The sequence below is a fragment of the Mercurialis annua genome, linkage group LG4 (assembly GCF_937616625.2).
Source record: "Mercurialis annua linkage group LG4, ddMerAnnu1.2, whole genome shotgun sequence".
Classification (NCBI taxonomy): Eukaryota; Viridiplantae; Streptophyta; class Magnoliopsida; order Malpighiales; family Euphorbiaceae; genus Mercurialis; species Mercurialis annua.
The window spans coordinates 15,518,562-15,541,648 of NC_065573.1; the positions used below are offsets into that span (position 1 = coordinate 15,518,562).

The 23,087-nt window shown below is 30.5% G+C and overlaps 1 protein-coding gene across 1 annotated transcript; it reads right to left on the reverse strand.

Moving 5' to 3' along the window:
- Positions 1–14,607: 14,607 nt before the first annotated feature.
- LOC126678394 (uncharacterized) lies at positions 14,608–16,346 on the reverse strand. The gene is made up of 4 exons (XM_050373291.2): positions 16,207–16,346; positions 15,972–16,095; positions 15,671–15,743; positions 14,608–14,964 (listed from the first exon to the last, which is right to left on the reverse strand). Exons 1-4 carry the CDS (start codon positions 16,235–16,237, stop codon positions 14,716–14,718), a joined length of 477 nt encoding a protein of 158 aa, XP_050229248.1. The 5' UTR covers positions 16,238–16,346; the 3' UTR covers positions 14,608–14,715.
- Positions 16,347–23,087: the final 6,741 nt, after the last annotated feature.

Genomic DNA, 23,087 nt, shown 5'->3' on the forward strand with positions numbered 1-23,087 from the left:
TTAGATAATAACAAATGTTATGCATAATTGTCAAATCATATATAGATTTATAATATTTTTTATTGACCGATTATTAATATTTTAAAAAGATTGATAAGAATTTTTTTTTATCAAATCTTAAGAAATCTAATGCTTATAATTTACCCTCATTAATGCACATTACACTTTTTGAATTCCAACAAAAGAATAGAAAAAAATTATTTTCTTTTGCTTTTAGATATTTTTCTATTTGCTTTTGATGATTTTTTTATCATTTTTTTTGTTGTTCGAAAGATAATATATTCAAATTCAAGTTCTAAAAATATTTTTATTAAAAATAGTAAGTGATAGTGATAACTGATAAGAAATGATCGACATTAGTAATTACTATAATAGTGATTTATGGGCAATTCAAAAGAATTTTTTATATTAATGACATATTAAAAATAATGAACTAAGTAATGGCTGTCATAAAGCTGAAATTAATTTTCTTATTCCTTTGTATTTTGAATCTTATAAAAATAAACTTAATCAATCAAAAAATCAGAATAAGTAAAGTTATCAAATTAATTGTAAATTTGTAACCAAATGTGTGAAACATTTAATATAAGGTCACAAATTATCAATAATTATGTCAAACCATATTTATTATCTATAATTTTTTAATTTTTTAAACATATAATAAGTTATATTGAATAATATTTTTTATTAAGCAAAGTCAAACAAATCTATCTATTACATTGGACTAAATTTATCATACTAAATAAAAAAAAATAATGCAACAGTTAGAAAATATATAATAACTAATTAGATTATAAAGTATCAATCAACTATAATATTGGTTTAATTTAATTAATCCTATCTTTGAATATGAATTATTACTAATTTTTCCTTTTTGTTCTAAACACTCAATTAATATAACACAATAAAACGAATAATAACAAAACATTCATAACTTTATCAAATTAGATTAACAAATTAATTTCTACATTAAATTTGACCAATTTTTTCATATGAAATAAAAAGAAACGATGTAACAATTTAACACATTAAATTTACCAATTTTACTATAATAATTCAAAAAAATATTATAGCAATTTAAAAGAAAATAATATTTATAGAATGTTACAGGAATTTTGAAAACAAACTGTTACCAAATTAAAAATATCAACCAAATTTTACTATACTAATTAAGACAATAATATATTTATAATACTATTTCTAAGAAAAGTAATAGATAAAGTAATTATCAAAAAAAAATAGATAAAGAAGTGAAGGACCATGACTCGAAATGTCAAAAACATAGATTTAATTAAATAAACATCATTAGCTATATTATCCTCCAAATCACTCTCCCTGATTATTCTTTTAACAATATTCATATCCAAAATTGGCATATATTTGTATTTAAAATGATAATTAGCATAAGATGGTTAATTTTTTTATTTTTAAAATGATAACTTTTTAAATCATTTTTTAAAATATTACATGTTATAATAAACGATTATTCCAAGACGTAAAATCAAGTTTCCAAAGTGAAAACAAATCAAATCTATGTTTTTGACATTTCAAGTCATGGTCCTTCACTTCTTTAGCCATTACTTCTCTAAAAAATAGTATTATATGTAAATAAAAAATAGAACTATCATTTAATAATTAAAAAGTTGATTGTCAATGTAAATTTAGGAGGAAACAAATTTCAAATTAAAGAATTTTATGGTAGCATATTTGGTACATATTTCCAAATTTAAAGCAATCAAATAAAAAAATAGTACAAAATTAAAAAATTAAAATTAAAATGCTTATCACTGAAATATGTCGGAGCACCATTATCTTATCGCCTGACTTGTATCAGGTATCAATATTTGGCAAGTAAATCATTGAAAAAATAATACTTGGCAGTGCTCGATCAATTACAACAACCTTCTCTCAATCAACCCTAAAAAAATAGCTTGCGCTTTATTGAACCCATTAAAATTACATAAATAAAAGTAAATTATTATTAGCATCTCTAATATAAAAGCTTATAATGCGAGAACAATTAACATATCTAGCAGGAAGGTAATGCCAATTTTATATTTGAAGCGACAACTTATATATTCTTGCAACTCTTCCTTCAATCTTGGCAAAAAAATTCCCACCACTTTTAGTAAGATAGCATATGCAATTGTGCGGAGCACTTCCTTGAAAAAGTTTGTAATTTATAGAACATATTATCAATAAAATATATGTAAAAATTAATTAAAAATATAATACATGAAATACACCAAGGGACATTCTTAAAACTGATCACAAAAAAACCTCAGTTATGATTAAATAAAAAAGAAAGGAAGTTTAGTTGATTGTTGTCGAAATCCTCCCGCAAATAGCTCCTAAACTCATAGGTCGAAACTCGAAAGCAATTTAAAATGACCATTTTCATCATTTTTACATTCTTCCAATCAAAGCAAGAAACATAATAATTTCTAAAGAATATCAACAAATATTTTCGGTCAAATAGCAACTGACCTTACAAAAAATGGCAAATATAGATGTGTATGAACAAACTTGAAACTACAACATGAGCTTAAATAGAAATATTTTATGCCATTACATTAATTTCCAACGTATTTATTACCTATTCAATATTTTTGACTGTTACTCTATTTACTACTAAGTTGCTTCAAAAAAGTCTTTTCAAATCTCTTATTTTTTACTATTACCTTAAGATTCCTAACGTTGTTTTAGCTATTAAATTTTATTGGCTGTTACTTTATATATTGTTAATTTATTACAAAATCTCTTTTAGTTAGCTAACGTTTTTAGTAGGAATAACATATTTTATTGTTGTTACCTTATTCAATAGTGTTTGTTAACTTTTTTATTTCTTTAAATAGGTGTTAAATGTGAAAATCAAGTCAATGAACAAAAATAATCAAAACATTAAAATAGTAATATTTTATTTAATTTAAATCACAAATCATGGAGATAATTTTTTAAATCTCTCTTATAAAATTAAAACCATTTTTTAACATTTTTGTTAGCAAATTGATATTGGTATTTTTACCTTAATAACTGTTAACTTACCATGAAAATCTCTTTTTTTATTAGGCATTTTTTATAGCATCTATTTTAATTTGATATTACCATAGAAAAATTAATCAAATTTGATTTGATTGCCATTTAATGTGATTGAATGTCTATTTCTATAGCAAAACATTATTAAAAATGAGAGAATTAATGTGAAGATTAAAAATACAAGGAAAAATGTGTATTTTTAACATCTTTATTAGCAATTTAATATTGATATTATTACCTAAATAATTGTTAAGTTACCATAAAAATCTCTATTCAAATCTCTTATATTAGACGTTTATATTTATAGATTTTGTTTTGATGTGATTTTATTTTTACCATAGAAAAATCAAATCAAGTCTAATTTGATTACCATTTAATGTGGTTGATTTTCATTTAATTAAAGAATGCAATTATAAATTGACAATTTTATAAAGTTTATAACAATTAAAAAGAAAAAAATTGTAGAATGAATGTGGCAGTGCCAAGTGTCAATCAAAGGGAGAAAATGTCCTGCTTTATATATATATAGTAGATGCGTGCTGATTAATCGACTTCTTTTTTTTCTACTACTCTCAACATTTTTGTTTCATATATGTTTGAAATTCCCCATGGGGTATTATGGCAAACCGGGTGTTTGGATTGTAAATTGAAAGATCAAACTCTTTAAAAGCGGAATAAAGAAATTAGAAAGAGTTTAAAGAATAGAGAAATTAACACAAGGGTTTAGAGTGGCTTGATTTACAAATCGGTCATACTCCACTATACTCAATCAATTAAGATTTAAAATCCACTAAATGAGATTCATAAAGAGTTCTCTAAACTAACTCCAAATCTAGTGATTTCTATCTAAACACCAACATTTTTCAAATTCCTTAATAACTAACTTATAAGGGTTGAGTTTTCTCAAAACTAAACTTTAACTTACAATGATAAGAAGTTTACAAACTTACTCCAAAACTATAACAAACAAAAATAATTTAAAGTTGAGAATTTATTGTTTCAAGTTTTATAAATCTTTAACCTTAAAATATTGCAAATGAGTTTATATTTATACCTAAATCAATCTTCAAGCAAAGCACAAACAAAAAAAATCATTTTTGTTGACAGACTAAATGGTGTGCCCGTTGTCTAGAGTGTCGCGCCCCCGACCTTGCAAGATGACGGATTCTTGCAACAGCTAGTGCCACATGTCATCACTTCATTAGGACTTTAGAAGTATATTTGTTAAGTCTTCAACAGTCTTATTTGTCACACTCGTGATGCTTCTGTCGCGTCCGAGATGCCTCTATCGGTCGAATAGGGTTTTGTCAGATCAAATAATGGGTCCGTGAGAAAGAGGAGTCCCAATCGTGACATTTGATTTTCGCAAGTGCGAAAATGCCACCGGACAGCTTGAATCTCAAAAAATTGATTTCCGATATAAGGCTCTGAATTGATTTTTGATGGTTTCTATAAGTTCCTACATAGTTATATATAAGATTAGAACATTCACAGTTGATTGTGAAAGTCAAAATCAAGTAGTATGAAAAGACAAAGGTCCAACATTCTACCCTTTTTGAATTTGACAATTAACATGGTAAAATGGCTAAGTTAAGTAAGAGACAAATTGATTTTATCTCCCCCTCACTTCATGAACATAAGATAAAAGCAGAATTTAAGGCATAAGTAAGAAATTTTCGAAATTACTTAGCAATAGGGATGGCAATGGGGAGGGGTAGGAAAGCTATCTCCATTCCCGTCCCCACTTTTATGAGGAATCCCATCCCTGTCCCCATTTATTTGATGGGGATCAATCTATCCCCAAGAAATTTTCGAAATTACTTAGCAATAGGGATGGCAATGGGGAGGGGTAGGAAAGCTATCTCCATTCCCGTCCCCACTTTTATGAGGAATCTCATCCATGTCCCCATTTATTTGATGGGGATCAATCTATCCCCGTGGGGATCCCAACATCCCCGTAAAATTTTAATATCAAATATTTTTATTATATTTATGAAACATTTGAAAAAACAAATATAAACTATTAAATATCAATATTATAAAATTAAATAATCACAAAAATTAATTAATCATCTAAAATATTTAACATTTTTAAATATTAAAATAAAATAATCAAAACAAAATAAAAAGTTCTCTAAACTTTTTTATTTCGTTTCGTAAGTAATTAAAAGTCTCTTTCAAACAAAAAAAATAATTATATTATTTTATATAATTAAATTATTAAAAACATGAACAATATATTAAAAATTATAATATAAATTATATAAAAATAGATCGGGTCTCCATGGGGACTGAGATGGGGATCCCTTGGGGGTGGGGACTACATCCCCCATCCCCTCCCTAACCCAGTGGATGAAGAAAATTCTTCCCCCATCCTCGTAGCTATGGGGGAAATTTGGAGAGGATTCCCAGCCTCATTAGGGGCGGGTCCATGGGGATTAGAAAATCCCCTCCCTGTTATCATCCCTACTTATCAATTTTAGCATAGATACTTCTCTCTCTTTAACAAACACAAAAATAATAAATGCATATTGAAAATATAGTTAAAGAGCTAATTGAAAGAGATTTTGAAAACAAATGTTAGTTTCTCGTTTAATTGAGGCGTAAGGAACTTATTTAATGTGCATATCAAGTCTAAAACTCAATTATTGTAGTGATTACAATGATAAAAAAATAGACACTAATTTATTAAATTGAATTATGAAGGCAATGTCTTATCATTAAAACTGTTTTAAAGCATATCAAAATTTTAGAAAAATATCATGTAAAAATTTGATTCTCCTCCTTAAAACAACAATTTTTAAATACATGGCATAAAATGAATCTATGTTTTAAAAGATTGAAAATATTTTTAAAACTCAAAGGTTATGATACAATTTTACATATCTTGTCATTTTTCAAAATCTTCCTTGGATGTTCATAGAATGCATCCTTTCTCCTTAATCATTCACCATATGATATTGATTTTTAGTTTAGTGGACATCAAGTGTACCTACAAAGCAAATCACATAGGTATCTGTAGAAACCTATTTTCCGGATAGGTAAAAGGGGCTAAGGAACTGAAGCGTCCAACGATAATTTCCAGAGAAATTCATCCGGGTGACGAGCTATAGATTTGCTTGCTGGAATCCAAGCAGGCGTAATCAGTCCGGTGCTGCAAGTTTGGAGGATTAAAACATAATTAGGCGTAAATAGCCCATAAAAATCCAAAGAGATTGTAGTCTAAGTTCATAAATTGAACTAATCGCAATGTCTTGGAAGTTTATGGGCCAATTTGCAAGTTTTATGGACTGAAATTGAACATACCCAAACCCATGTGTCCCAAGAGTCGTTTTTAATACTTTAACACTTTTAGACATAATTATCACTTAATTAATTAATACGAATTCAATAAGTAAAAATTCTAAGGTAAATAATTTAAACCTAATCCTAATCCTAATAATCTATCATTTAATACTCTTTGACTATTCGTGTATATCTAAAACTCTAACTAAGAGAATTTAAAATCAACTTAACATCTAGGTAATCCTAGGTCACTCCTAACTACTATAAATAGAACCCCTAATCAGCCTAGCCAAAGGTGGCACACAAACCCTAGAATAAAAGAAGCTAAATTCGACCCCCCTAGGATAGTATAGCCGAAATTTACACACACCACACAAAAATTTCCGATCCTAAAAACACCTAAAACAAGTGTTGAGTCTCCAAGAACGCAACAGCCGCATCAGATTCGAAGCTGGATTCCACATTCACTTCGCCATCAAACGAGTTAAGGACTTAGACCGATAACTTTGAGGACCCTCTAATACTCCATGTACTACTTTTTATATATTATATTCATATTTTCTTAATATTTGTGAGTTATGATGCATGATTAGATTAGTTTCATCATATTTTCCATAATTGCCAAATTATGCGTTTTTATTTAAATTGCCATGAAAATCGATGAAAAAGCATGTCAATGATTGATTTAATATGTTTTATATATTCAAAATCCGAAACCCAGTTAATTAGAGCTATTAAGATGCATATTTAGTGAGTTTTTAACCTTGTTTGCCATGGAAAAAGCTATTTTAAAGTTGCTGTAATTTTATATCTTTTCGTTCAAATCACCTTAAAACACTTCGCAATTATCGTTTTTGCATTCCTTGTTCCATTTTGTGTGGTTTTGACTACTTGTGCATGAAAAACGAAGTTGAAACAGGTGAGAACAAAGCGAAACAAAACGAGCTCTGAACTTGCCGACGAACCGCCGCCGCCGCCAATTGAAACCGATGGCGCCGCCGAAATAAAGTAGCGGCGCCGCCACAATAACTTGCCGGCAACGCCAGCTTAAATTAGCGTCGTGCTCTTCCTCCCAGATACTCAGAACCTGCTTCCCAGATCCTCCCAGACTTGATCCAGACTTCCAGACACATTTCCGGGCTCGTTAAGGCCTGGTTTGAACCTAGACATAGCTAATTTAGTGTAGATTAATACTCTGTAATATAATGGTTCAGACCCGATGTAAAACGGACTCAAAAGTCCAATAGTGTAACATAGTGTATAAATCGGGCCCACGAGCCCGAGGCCCAGACGAGACGCATAACTCTAGGGATCTGACCGAGAATCCATTCTGATGAGACCGATGGTCAAAACCCGCGCGAGTGCCAGACACTCAAAGTCAACAAGGTTAAAAAGTATTCTTAACCTTGTATGTATATCAAACTGCCTCTGAGCATGCCATAATTGTTTACCGCTTTCCAAAAAGCATTCCAAATCAAATAATAACCAGTTAAAGGACTAATCACATTGAATTAGCCAATTAATGCAATTCCAGCCAGTCACTTAGAGACCGTATGACTACCATAAAAATGTAGTAACGGTTGTATAGGTTTTTGAAGATCGCCTAATAAAATCAATCAATGAAACGTCCACCTCCGGTTTAGGCTTTGTGCATGTAATCAATCCAGACCAGCCAGACTTATGCTTATTTGCTGAAAACCTCTAAGGTTAGATGTATGTTTAGGAGTACTTGCTACTTGCCTCAGATGCTAGTCCAGATCGAGTCATATGTGTATCAACCGTGTTTACTGCTTTCATCCTTGTTTTTTTTTTCAGCTTTCATATCCCATGAACTATATATACTGTTGAGATGAGAATAAAACGAATATGTCCAGTAAATAAAGCCCGTAAAAGATAAGCCTAACACAAGATTCCCGGGGAGGTCCACGAACCCTAGTATTTGGTCTGATGCACGATAATCTTACCAGAGGCGAGTAAGGTTATCTAGCCGGTTAGAAGGCATTTCCTAGTTGAACTAGATGGAGACTCCATTTTTCATACCATTTTCATATCAAGAAGTCAGTCATAAGTCTTGGGCGAGCGGCCTCCAAACCCCGCTCCACTTACAGTACCCATGCAACTTTGGGTCCTTGAAAGTTAATGCTTCAATAGTTCAAAGGAACTAACCTTAATTGATTTTTTCTCACATTGCAATGAATATTTTGGTGACAAGATTTCATGCAGTAAAAACATTAAATTATATGGTTTGCATATGACTACATTTGAGGTAGTTTGACTCTAATGGTCTCATAAGAACAGGCACAATCATGAGAACAAGTAAGAGCATGTGAAAATGCATCAGCATGTGAGTTTGTATTTGCTTTCTTGTTCCACTTGTGACTATATTGAGAAGAATAGTCATGTCTAAATGGTCTTGTACCCTTGTTGCTCTTAGTCTTTTAAACCAAAAGTGGTTTTGGCTTTCTAGCATGCACATGAACCTTCTTTGTCCCAATTGGTTTGACCAATTTAGGAGGAACTTCTATAGAAGAAGTTTGAGGCAAAGATGTTTTGAAAAATTTAGTCACATTTGAACTAGAAGAATTTTGATTATAGGCAAGTTCAAATTTTATGGTTGGGCATCTTTGAGATACAAGGATTGTATCCAACGTCTCCTTCCCTTTTTTGAAATTTATAAAATGAATATTTTAATCCAAGAATCTCATTCTTTAATTTATCATTTCCCTGAAGTAAGTTATCAACATTTAAACCTTACTTGGGGACAGATTATAAAAATAACTTGAGAGCTTTATTGTAATACCCCGTACTTTTGTGACGTCAATTATTAACATATGACGTGTCAATCGTCGGAATCTCAACATGACATGTATTATATGTAAGGCAAATTAATTGGAATCATATTAATATAGACCACGAGTTAAGAAATTTTATCAAAATTAAAAGTTCACATGACAAGTGAGACATTGAACGAAATGTGACTATGTTTTGTTAAACAATTTGATCATTGATGGAATTGAATTTCATATATAGTGAAGGAAAAATGGATACATATGACTCATGTATGAAGTGGCATAATAAGTATACATATTAGGATTAATTTGAGATCGTTTTGATTCATTTTCAAGAAGTTTTCAGGACAGTGCGCAAATGCTACCCTGCACACTGGCACGATTTAGTAAAACAGCGATCTATTCCAATTGAACCGTTGAATTGAGACGAAACTTGATGGAGGCCTTTCTAAGAGATAAATCTATAAACCGATTGTTGGGATTTTGAATCTGGCAACTGTTGAGTAGTGTACAAACCCACAAAGTAGGTGTATGAATGCACACCCTATAAATAAAGGGGTGTGCGAACGCACACTCATTGTGTGCGAACGAACACCTTCTAAGTCGGCTACAGGGCGTATAAATAGGCCTTGTACGTACCAAAAATAGGAAATATCATTTCCCCTTCGTTTCAGACCTCACAAAACCCTAGGAATCCATCTCTAACCCTAATTTCTCGTTTTGACTCTGATTTCTTTGATAATCTGCACCTATACGAGATACTAATTGATATTTATAATTTGATTTGATATAATTTGGATTATATTTGAATATATAAAGTTAATCGTATTGAATCGATCAAATTCGTATCAGTTTAATATTTTAACTATAGATTTGAATTGGTTTGGCATCAAATTAAGTTTTTATGCGTTTCGGGGGTCAGAATTAGCATCGGAATAGCTTGAGAATTGAGTCTCGATGCTGTGCACAAGCACAACAAAACTGTTGTGAGAACGCACAACACTGGATGTGCAAACACACAACCATTTTTTCACACTGAATAAATGTGTTTTGCCCTAACTCAAATCCGACGTCCAATACGACTTAATAGGACTTGAAAAACGTATTTATAGGCGTTCTAAAGGTTCAATTGAATGTGGATATGAACTGTAATTGGTTTATCAAATGAATTGATATTTGATTCAAGTTATAGACGTTTTCTCAAAATTGAATTGATATTTAATTCAAGTTAGTCGTATTCTGACATTAACAAACGATTTAATATTTAGATACGACCAGTTTGAGACTTCAAACGCTAGAAGTTAAAAGAGTAAGGATTGGAATAGCAAGTGGTGAGCACACTTTGTTAATTTTTGATATTCGTAAAACCAAGTATTTTATATATTATTGCCTATACCTTTTACAATGTTATATATATGTATGTTTGGATATGGAATGTTTATTATTTGTTTTAGAATGTGTTGTGTTTGTTAGTACCTAAGATATAATAAAGGTACTATAGAAATAAGGTATAGGAAATGAAAATATAAAATACATAATAATAATGAATAATAAACAATTATGGACATATATAATATATGAAAAGAATCCTCAATAATTAAGGGTATGAGGTTAGCGTAGTATATGCTTAATCATACTTACACTATAAAATTAACAATGAGATAGTACATCATTGTTATGTTCTGTACTAGAAATTAGAAATAAGGTATAGGAAATGAAAATATAAAATACATAATAATAATGAATAATAAACAATTATGGACATATATAATATATGAAAAGAATCCTCAATAATTAAGGGTATGAGGTTAGCGTAGTATGTGTTTCTAGTACAGAACATAACAATGATGTACTATCTCATTGTTAATTTTATAGTGTAAGTATGATTAAGCATATACCTACTATGTGTTATCGTTAGTTGGTTGTAAAGGAACATAGTTTGGTGTAAGACTCATCATGCAGGTGAAGTTAAACACATTATATATACAACAATATGAGAGCATTTAATATTACATGAATATGATACATCATTTGCCTTTACTATCGATGTTTGACTAATAAAATACATCGGTTTCCTTTATTATCGATGTCAGGCGTACAAGAAAAATCAGATGGCTTCGCTATCGATGTAAGGTGAACATGATACATCGGTTGGCTTTGTTATCAATGTCAAGCGTAAAGGTTACATCAGTTGGCTTTGCTAACGATATCAGACTTATAAGATACATCAGTTGACTTAACTAACAATGTTTAGTAGTTAGAATACATTGGATATCATTTTTATCAATGTTATACTGGTGAGGTTAATCAAAAGTGATTATAAGTCAATAGTCTTAGTCTTATGACTCTATTGCCTTCCAAAATATTTAGTATAAATATTTCCAAGGTATTTATAAAAGAATAGTGAGTTTAAACAAAAAATAATTGTAAGAATATTTTCAGAAACTCTAATTTACATCAAGTGATTTTAAAGTGTTTTAGCCTTATGTAATATTTATTAGTAATATTGTGAACTCATCCAATTTTATATTGTCCCTGTTGTTCATCCAATTTTACAGAAAAGTCCAAAGTGACTCAATGAAAGCTTTTGAAGTTTATTTTCTCAGGAGTCATTTCATAGGAGACGTGAAAGAAGATTTGTACTCTAGAAGTCTGTAGTAGTCTAGTAGTTTAATGATTATGTATCATCGTTAAAGCATTTTCCAAGCATGTGTACCAATGCAACAATTGTAATACTATGTAACATATTAAATGAATTAGGCTCGATCATTTTTTTTAAGTAAGGCTCGATCGTTTGAAAACACCTCTTCTTCTTCTTTTGTCTTTTTTGTTTATTGTCTTAATTTTTAAAATCGTCAATTTAACAAATTTTTTAATTTTCAGTTTTAATTTTAATTATATGTTTAAATTGAAATAAAAAAAGGTTTAAATATACTTTCTATGATTGGAATTCTTATGGTAAAATAGTGATATTAAACGCCATAGGTCATTAGGGTTACTTTGAGTTACAAAATGATCACTAAACTTCATTTTGTTATAAAATAATCACTAAACTATACCTTCTATTAAAAGGGGGTGTCACTCGTATAAAACGCAACGTTTTTACTTACATGACAAGCCAAAATTATAAAAAAAAATGACATAGTTTAGTGACCTTTTTATAATAAAAAGTATAACTCTGTGACTTTTTTCTAATTCATGAAAAAATTAGTGTTATTTTGTAACAAGTTTTGCGTGAAAAGGGTGCGTTTTATATGGGTGACACCCCTTTGTAATAAAAGGTATAGTTCGGTGACCATTTTATAACGAAATGAAGTTTAGTGATAATTTGTAACTTAAGATAACCCTAGTGATTCAGGGAGTTTAATATACAGTAAAACAGAAAACTAGAACAATATGGACCAATATGTGTGGACACCTATTTTACGGACAGGTAAAAAAGTGAAAAGATTTGAAGCGTCCAATGATAATTTCAAGAGAAATTCGTTTGCATGACGAGCTAGCAATCTGTATGTTTGAATTCAAGCGGTATAAATCATTTCGTAGTTGCAGACTTGAAGGATTAAAGCGTAATTAGTCCATAAAACTCCAAAAAGGTCATAATAAAAGTCTAAAAAATTGGACTAATTGTAACGCCTTATAAATTTATGGGCCAATTTGTAGATTCGATAGACTAAATTGACCATATACCCAAATTTTAGTGTGGAAGCCCTTTTTGTTACTTTTAGACACCAAAACAACATTTTTACCACTTTTTGCGTAGCATATATTGGTATATACGAATTTGAATACCTAAGATGGACTTATAACTTAACTCATACACTTAGCAAACACAGACCGAACCTAATTAATCTCTAGAAAACCCTAAATCTTAACTAAACATTATTAAACAACCTTAACTCACTAGTCAGTGGCGGGGGACAAATCATACACAAAAATCAAACACCAAACACAAATATACAAGCTTTGGACGAACCACCCAAGTCAGCCACACACCACACTCAATTCCAGACCAAAATCAAGCTAAATACGCTTAATCAGTGAAGACGCACTGCTACCTATCCATACAGAGCTAAATTCTGCATTTGGATCGCAGAAAACAAGGTAAAGACTCAGAAAGGTACTTCTGAGGACCTAATATCATTCCTATCAATTTATTGTGATTATAATGTATTGTATTTTCAATTTTGTCAATTAGAATGCATGTTTAGCTACAATTGCCATAAACTGCTATAACTGATGTTTTTGCCATGATTTGATCATGACATGTTTTAGGGTTGTTTTTACTGTCTTTATGCATATATCTTGAATATATTAAATTCTATAATCTTATTTGCGTGTTTTCATCATTTTTGCAAGTTTTTTTGGACCGCTCCCATACCTTTTCCGAACCTGCCTGGGACTAGGAAATGGTGACGCCAGCCATGTTCTTCGCTCTAGATGCCTTCCAGATATTCTATAATAGTTTTAAGCTTCAAGTTTGGAAATAGGCCACGTTTGAGCCCACATATATATAATTAGCTGTAGGACTTATTTTTGTAATTTCCTAAACCCAGACCTAGCCAGATCAGCCTGCCACATCATTCTAGTGGGCTTCCATGTTATCACAGGCCTCGAAGCCCAATCTCGTTAGGACCATCAACTTTCAAATACGATTATCGACTCGTTTGAACTGGAATCAACCGTAGTTTGAACCAACAGACCCGTATTGACCAGACGAAGACTTTTGTGTTTTGCCTGAATCCAAATCCCGACTGTACAGATAGACAGATGGCAGACAACTTCCAGACATTCTGGATCTTCAAGGTTTAAAAGTATTTCTAACCTTCTATGTGTATCAACTGTAAATGTGTATGTTTACATTGTTTACCGCTTTCTAAGTGTCAAGATACACTTGTTTTAATAGGATTAACAAGATAATCACGTTAATTAGCCTTTAATTTGATCAAAACACCTAAAAATCTTAGGAATGCCATGAAAAAATAACTAGAGGTTGTATAGGCATCCAAGTCGACTAATAAAATTAATCTCATTTAGACATCTGGTTTAGGCTCTATGCATGCAAAATGAATAAAATACACCTTTGTTTGTTACATGATAGAAACCCCAAGGTTAGATGCTTGCTTGGGAGTACTTGCTACATGCTCACATGCTAGTCCAAATCGAGTCATATGCGCGTCTCATATGATGTCCAGCTTTCCGTTTACAAGTTTTTCACACTTGTTTACTTTCCAGCACCATTATGTTGTGAACTGTTTGTATGATTGAGATAAGATATTACATATATGTCCAGTAAATGAATGCAATCAACAAGTCAAGTACATGAATTCTTATGGTATCCATTGAATCCGATCTTTTGGTCTGATGCACGATGATCTCACCTATAAGCGTGTGATATAAAAGACATTTTTTAGCTAAGTTAGCTGACGATTCATCGAAACTCGCTCCGCTCACGATACGAAAGAAATATTTTTATTCTAATCTGAACAAATAACTATAATAAATCTGAAAATTTAAAAATAAACTAGAATTGGTAATTTTAAAAGTTTGAATCATAAAAAGAAATTCGAAAATGTGACACATTAATTTTCAATGCATCAAGATATCAAATTTTGTTTAGCCTAGCAAGAAAGTAAACGGTGGCAGAGGTGACAATAGGAATAAAGACATCATTTGGGACAGCTTTTGGAGCAATCCTTTGCTTGAGAAACAAGGCAGCTGCAGGAACTCCAAACAGAAAAATAAAAATGTCTTTTGATCCAAAACCTGTAAATCCTGTTTTAATTATAACTTCTTGTAGCATTTTCTGAAACTCTTCTTTGGTTACTGCTTTTCCTTTATCTTTGCAGTGTATCTGTCAATTTAGAAATTCAACAGTAATTTCTTATAGTTTTACTAATTTTTTAATTTTTAACTATGTTTTTTATTATTTTCAATAATTAGTTAAGAGAATATATATGTATATCTCTTTGTAAAGATTCATGTTAATATAGCCTATCACATGCCATATAAATAAATTTTAAAATCGAATTAGAATTGCTCTCAATTATAAAATTGTCTAAAATAACTAAAACTAAAACTATTGTAATTGCATAGCTTTGTAAAAATCGCAAAGGTTAGATATATTTTGGTCATAAAATTTTAATCTATTTCAATTTAGACAGGAAACTTTAAAATTACAAAGTCACGATAAGTTTTTTATTGGTTTCATGTCAAATTGAGTTTATATATCAATCAAATCTTGTCACGTTATGGAGCAATATAATCTTGTTTTTATTTAAAACATTAAATTAGACTACGAAAATTTAGTAACATTATTGTAAAAAAAAATATAACGTGGCAGGACCTGGCTGACTTATATACTCATTTTAGTTTGAAATCGCTAACAAACTTTCAGTTGCCTGTAATTTTTAATTTGGAACCTAAATTGAAACGAAATAAAGTTATATCTATGGCAGATGAAATATTTGAATTGGAGCTTAATGAGAGCCAAATATATAATAATTTATTTAACAGAGAATCTATATGTGAAAACATTTATAAAGAAATGAAACACATACTTGATAAACTTGCTTGAGTTTCTCAGCATCCGGTGTCCGAAACTGTGTGCTTTTGAGCTTCTTGTTAATTTCTCTGTTCATCAAATAACTATTTTAGTCTTGAGTTTAATTCAAAATCACGTAATTGATCCTGAAGACACTCGTACCATCATTTTTTTAATATTTTGGCGATCAAATTGTAAGTTGTTTAATTAGCAAATAGTAAAAAACGATAGTTTAGATACCATCGTGATCAATCACTCCGAAAAATCAATTATCGCGAAACGAAAAGGAAAATGCCATAATTCCTGAAGCCTCTTACTCAATAATTTGACAAACTGCTCTGTAGAAATCAGCTAATTCCCATTGTTCAGTATCAATAAAAACCTTGTTATACCATTCTTCTATTGCACATTCGATCTCATTTTCCTTGTTCTCCTCATTTCCTGCCATTTATAATTTGTGATCTTAATTATAAGAAAAAATATAAATTTTGTTTTATGGTATACATAATTACATTTATAATTTCCGAAATAAATTAAATGAAGATAAGGTACCTTGAGAAAATTTAATCAGTGACTGGCCCATGATGAACTCTTCTCTTTAGTTTAGCCTAATCAAATAGGGTATGAGGAAGAGGGTAAAGGTTTGGCTTCTATATTAAAAGAATTAAAGAGACTTGTAAGGTGCATAAGAGTATATAATCTCATTCTTACTTTTATATCTACGAAACTCCAAAGAATTTTCTTTTTGCTCACAAATAAATTTTATTATTATATATAGGCTTAATGCTAAAAAAAATCTAAATTTTTACGACTTGTAGTAATTTAAACAAAACTTTTTAATTTTTGTAATAATAGTCAAATTGGTGGTCAAACTTGTTATTTTCAATTAAAATATTAAACTATTATTATTTTTTGATGTATAATAATATACTAAAAGTCATAAGAAGTGGCAAAATAATTCAAAAATATTCATATAAAAAGTGAAATTTAGCTGTTATTATAATAAAAAAATATAATTTTATTATTATTATAAAAATTAAAATATTTAATTTAAATTATAACAAGTCGTAAAGGTTTAGATTTTGTCATTGCCATTAAACCTTATATATACATGCACATGATGGCCGAGGAATTTCATATTGAATTCTTCTTTTTTCTTTTTGGATTTAATAGTTTTCTTGGATTTGGATGATCATATTTTGTGTCTTATATGATTTATATTTATGCCCTAAACCTTATCAGTTTGACAAATTAGTTAAAATCAATAGTCACTAATGAAACAAAGTAACTTGTTTAATTATAAAACAAATGTGCAATGGTGCTAAAAAGTCAAATAATTTTAATTTTTTTATAAATTAATCCAAATCTTTCAAATCTTTATAAATCTATCCCAATATGATAAGTTTGTTGTAATTTTATTTATTTTCTTCAATCAATTCAATTTTATCGATCTTTCACCTTAATACAATTATTTATCTTTTTTATTCATTTCAAGTTTGAAAATGTGTTTAGCTTCAACCACTGAAAAATAGATAATTTAGAAATGAATTTTATTGTTGTTTCTGACTCTTTTAGATTACGAGTTAAAATTTACAATTTTGAAAAATGAATTTTATCAACTAAGAAATGATATAGAAATTCAACAAAAATTTAGAACAATGAAATTGATTAGAAAAAATTGAATAATTTTTGCACCAAAATTAAAAATATGACCAAAAAGCCGTAAAGTCCATGTTCTTGTCAAAAGATAGAAAAAACTAGGGTAATCTACACAAATCCCCTGAAAGTGGTCCTATCTAATGTTTTTACCTCAGATTTTTTATTTTGGCAGTAATCTCTCAAAAAATTAAAAAAAAAATTCATAAGTCCCTCATAACCCAAAAATATGCTTGTTTTATATTGAATAGGACATATGTGCACATGCTTGTTCTTTTGAACCCGTAGGAATGGCATACAATGCAACTGTCAAAGCACTGCCAGCAGAGTCGTCGACAAGGCGGAGGAGACAACGGCAAGGATGGTGGCAGACTAAAACGGAATTATAGCAGCAGTCCAGCGGAGATCCGTTGACGATTTTACGAAGGTTTGTTTCTCTTTGGATAGTTTCACCTACTCTAATTAGATCTGTATCCACCATCGAATGGTTGCCGGACTTCGGTTGCAACTCATGGACATGGAGCCTCTTCTCTTTCATTATTTTTTCAGCTCCCATCTCCTCTCTTTGTCTTGATTATATAGGACTTCATAAAAAAAGGAAATTGTGTTTGGTCATGAAAATTGTGTTATACCAAATGATTCATGAGAAAGATAAAACCAGATGAATAGATTGGTAGAATTTGATGAAATTGAAATCTGAAAAGTTAAATTGCAGTGGTGATATGAAATTAAAAAAAAAAACTTAACTTTCTTAGAGGTGGTTGGAATTTGGTTTTATTTTTTGCAAAAATAATGATGTAGAAAAAATATCATTGATTTGATTCCTCTCAGACAAAAAAAATTAAAGGTTATAGCCATATGAATAGTAGAATTGTAAAACTATGGAGCTTTTTTGAGTTTTTGAATGATAATTGCATTGGTTATGGTGGTAAAAATGAGGAGGATTAGAATAGGACGATGATGCATTATTAATGTGGTGGTGGTGGTTTAGTTGGTGGAAGTTTGAGTTTGAAGAGGTAAAGAATTAGACTTGAAGAATTAGACATGGTTCCGGGTGTTCCTCAAGTCTCTTTTGCTCACCTGTAACTTTTTCATTTTTCTGCAATTTCTTTTTTTGTTTAGGTGTTTGGTATTTTATATAATCAATTGACTCTTATTAGTGGTTATTTTAGTTCTTTTGTTTTTTGTGATTTGATGACTATTTGTTTGATGGTGTATGTTGTTGAATAATAAATTAATTTTATTGATATAAATTATGAAATCAGAAGTTGGAATCATATATTCCCTCCGTCCCAATAAACCTGTCCATTTTACCTTTATCACACGGTTTAAGAAAAACAATCATTGTTTATGGGTTTTGTAAATTTTTTCTTATTTTTCTTATCATATCTTTATTTAATATAGGGTCCACTTGCAATTTACTTTCGATTAAATAGGGGTGATATATGAAAGTTGATTGTAAAAATTGTTACTTTTTAAAAGTGGATAAGAGTTGTGGGACAAAAAAAATTCTCAAAGTGGACAACTCTATTGGGACGGAGGGAGTATGTTCATAATAACTATACCAAAAAGTTCAATGTGTGGTGTTATTTCAGGTTCACATATGCTTCACATCATGTTACTTTTCAGTTTTACAGATTATCAATTACATTTTATTTAAAAATAGCTATTCAATTCTTATAATAGACTATATCTCAAAATTCTCTTGACATAAAACATCAGATAAGATTGTAAAGACCAGTAAGACAATTTTTATATAAAAATAAATCAAGGTAATTCAGTTGATATAGGTTCATATCAGGTTCACATTAGGTTTATTTTTGATTTTATAAACTATCAAATACATTTCACTGAAAATTCGTATATTACGCTAAATCTCAAAATTTTATCTATGTAAAATGTTAGTTTAGATTGTAAAGAGTAATAAGACAAATTTTATAAAACAAAATGAATTAAGGTAGTTCAGTTGATATAGGTTCACATAATGTTAACATCAGGTTGATTTTCGATTTTATAAATTGTCAAATACAATACACTTAAAAGTGATATTCAATTTGTATATTACACTGATTTCAAAATTCTCTCTATACAAAATGCCATTTAAGATTGTAAAGAGCAGTAAAACAAATTTTTATTTAAAATTGAATTAGTTCAATTGATATAGGCTCACATCCGGTTCACATCAGGTTGACTTTTGGTTTTATATTCTGTAAATTATATTTCACTTAAAAGAGATACTCAGTTGATATAGGTTCACATCAGGTTAATTTTCGGTTTTATAAACTGTCAAATACATTTCAATTAAAAAATTTATTCAATTCTTATAATAGTATATATATATATATATATATATATATATATATATATATATATATATAAAAGTTAAAATTGTAAAAAACTGCAAAATAAATTTTATTCAAATTGATATAGATTGATATTAGATTGACATTAGGTTGATAAATAGTTCATATTGAATTCACATTAAATTTATACTGAGTTCACTTTTAGTTTATTTAAATTTACTTTCAGTTGAAATCCTTTAAAACTTTAGATAGTTATTTTCATCTTATAATTAGTTTATTTGTCACTATATAAATTATTTTAATATTGTAAAAAATTAATAAATTAATTTAAATTAAGTTGACATTGAATTAACATTGAATTTATACTACGTTTACTTATAGTTTATATTTTGTTCACATTCAGTTCATATTTAGTTCACATTGAGTTCACATTAAATTTACATTCAGTTTATAAATTTAACTTTTATAGTTTAAATTATTAAAAAAATTAATTTTAAATTTATAATCAATTTAAAAATAAACTCAACATTTTGTCAAATGCTACAAATAAATCAGAATAGCATTCACAATCAAATGCAATAAAAGGATCTAACTTTATTTTTTTAATAGTTATTGTAACTACACTCTCTCATATGTAATGATAAATGACAGCCAAATTAAAGCAGCCATAGTTTCCATGAAAATCAATAAATTTATAGAATGCAATTTTTTAAATTTTGATGTCAATATTCTTTGAACAACATATTTCAAAGCTAGCAGTAGATACAACACAAACCAAAAAACCAAATAAATGGAACAAAGGCTCATTATTACTGGCCAAAAAAAATTCAAAAATAATAGGAAAAAATGCACAAATAAACTTCAATTGATGAACCAACCAATTCCTTGTCTTCCACCACTAAAAGCTTCAAGGTTTTGTTTATGTCAGTTTTCTTTAAAAATAAACTCCGCATTTACTAACCTTTTTATGCTCAAATTACGAGTGATAAATATCTATAATTTATCTTTGTCCCAACTTTTGGTTTCACAATCGGAGAGCTTCCATAAGACCCAACTACAACCAGTTCTATAAGTTTTTCTTCCATCTCAACTTCACAATTTGATACATATTCATCAAATAAATCCTCTTTAATTCTAAATTTGACCTCCGCTTCACTATTTCAACCAACAAAGCTCTTCTCCTCCCCTTATAAACCAATCTGACAGAGGATCTGCCACAATACCGACATAAATAGCAGCAGCCATAAAATAAACCAGTAAGGATATGAATTGGAAGAGAAGATAAAAAGAGGCCGCCGCCGCCGCCTCTCTGAACACTAACGGTCTGACCACTTGTACCCATTTGTGCATGCCAAAGAAATTGGGGAAAAATAAAATTATAGTAATGGAGAAGTGAGGTAAAAAAAAAGTGGGGGTGGAGAAAGCGGGGGGCAAATTAACTAAATCATGTACATAATAATAATAATATTAGAATAGGGTTAATTTAGTAACTTCTTATTGAAAAGGGTAGAGCTGAAAAGGAACAATTAAAAAAAAGGGAATTTTTGCCAAAAATATTATGTTGGATCACTAACATAATATTTTCAATTTTTAGGGTATATGGTGACATTTTTTCAAAAAGGTACAGTGATTAATTGACTCTAGAGGTTGACTTCAGAAGGTTAATTTCAGAAGTTGACTCTAGAGATTGACTCCAGGGTTAATTTCATAATTTGAATTTAGAGATTGACTCCAGAGGTTAATTTCATAAGTTAACTCTAGAGGTTGACTCCAGAGGTTAATTTTAGAGGGTGACCAATAATTCCTCATAAAATTTAGAAGGCCCAAATACATCTACAGAAGAGTAAGTCCATATTTAGAATGGCCATTTAATCGTGTTTAAATGGCCAGAAGTCCAAGGATATTTTTGTCAGAAGTTCAATTTGCAGAAACCCAAAAAATCACGTGCTTTTTTTTGTAAAGCGACAATTCAGGAGCAGTTTGTAGAAGTGGAGAGGTGCTGTGAGAACGTGTGCAGTTGAAGATGACAAACAGTTTCTACAAAAGTTAAAGGCTATAAATAAGAGAAGAGCAGGAAGATTAATGCCCCCGATCAATCATCCAAAAAACACGCCCAAAGGCTAAGCACTCAAACACTCTGCAATTTCATTTTTTTCAATCAGTAAAGAACTTTATGATGGAATTCCTGTATTTTTCTATTTAAGTTTTCTTAGCATTACTCATTGGAGTACTTGTAGTAAGGTTAATCAAATCCCAGTCGCTTGTTTTTAAGAATTCAAGTTACGCAAATTGGAATCTGCTTCCTGGCACGCCCGCAATTTTTCACACACGTGTTGTTACGGTTATTCACTACATTCGCAAAACGTTAGCAACAATTTTTGGCACGCCTAGTAGGACACAATAGTTATGCCTAGAACTCAAAGTGAGAAAGGAAACGATGTTATTGTATCTCAAAACAGTGGATGATCCTACCTCTGCAAATGTAGGACATGGAGATTACGTGGCTCGCATGGTCAAAAACATCGAGAAATAGAATTTACCTCTCCATGGAGAGGTGAGTGATGATGTACTACGAGGTTATGAAAGGCAACAAACACCAACTCGGCAAAATTATGAGCCGAGATTGGAGGAAGCCCTTGATATGGTGTCAAAGGACATGGTTGAGATGAAACAGAATCAGGCCATGATGGATAAGAAGCAGTTCGCCATGGAACGCTACTTGGCCGAATTAATAGTTGCTGTGAAATTATCATCCCATTCTGATTTACCAGATGTTAACACGGCTAAACAAGATCCTAACTGACTCGGGGGGCAATCATTTGGAGGAGTCCATGAGATTGGAATCACTAGCCATGTACCAATCTCGAACCGATCACCCCCTGAAGAAAGACATGTACCACCTCATAAAAGAGATGAGCATGTTCATATTAACTCTTTTAAAACTAACAATCAAACTGGCCGGAATTCTAGGCCGTTTAATGCAGGTGCTGTCAATCATCCTTCCATGGATGATCCAGAGGTTAATCAAAATTATGTCCAACCTTTGGGCACAGGGGGCAACTATTTTTCCCAGGAGAGAAACCCACCTCTGCCACTCCAACCTCTAGGGAGATTACCTGACGTGGAGGCTGTAAGAGAAGACATTCCTCCTTCCATGGGTGATCCAGAGGTAAATCAAAATTATGTCCAACCACTTGGCTCAGGGGCCAACTATTTTCCCCATGGGAGGAAACCACATCTACCACCCCAACCTCTAGGGAAACCACTTGACATGGAGGCTGTAAGAGAAGCCATTCATCCTTCCATGGATGATCCAGAGGTAAATCAAAATTATGTCCAACCTCTGGGCTCAGGGGGCAACTATTTTCCCTAGGGGAGGAAACCACATCTGCCACCCCAACCTCTAGGGAAACCACTTGAGATGAAGGCTGTGAGAGAAGCCTTTCATCCTTCCATGGATGATCTAGAGTTTAA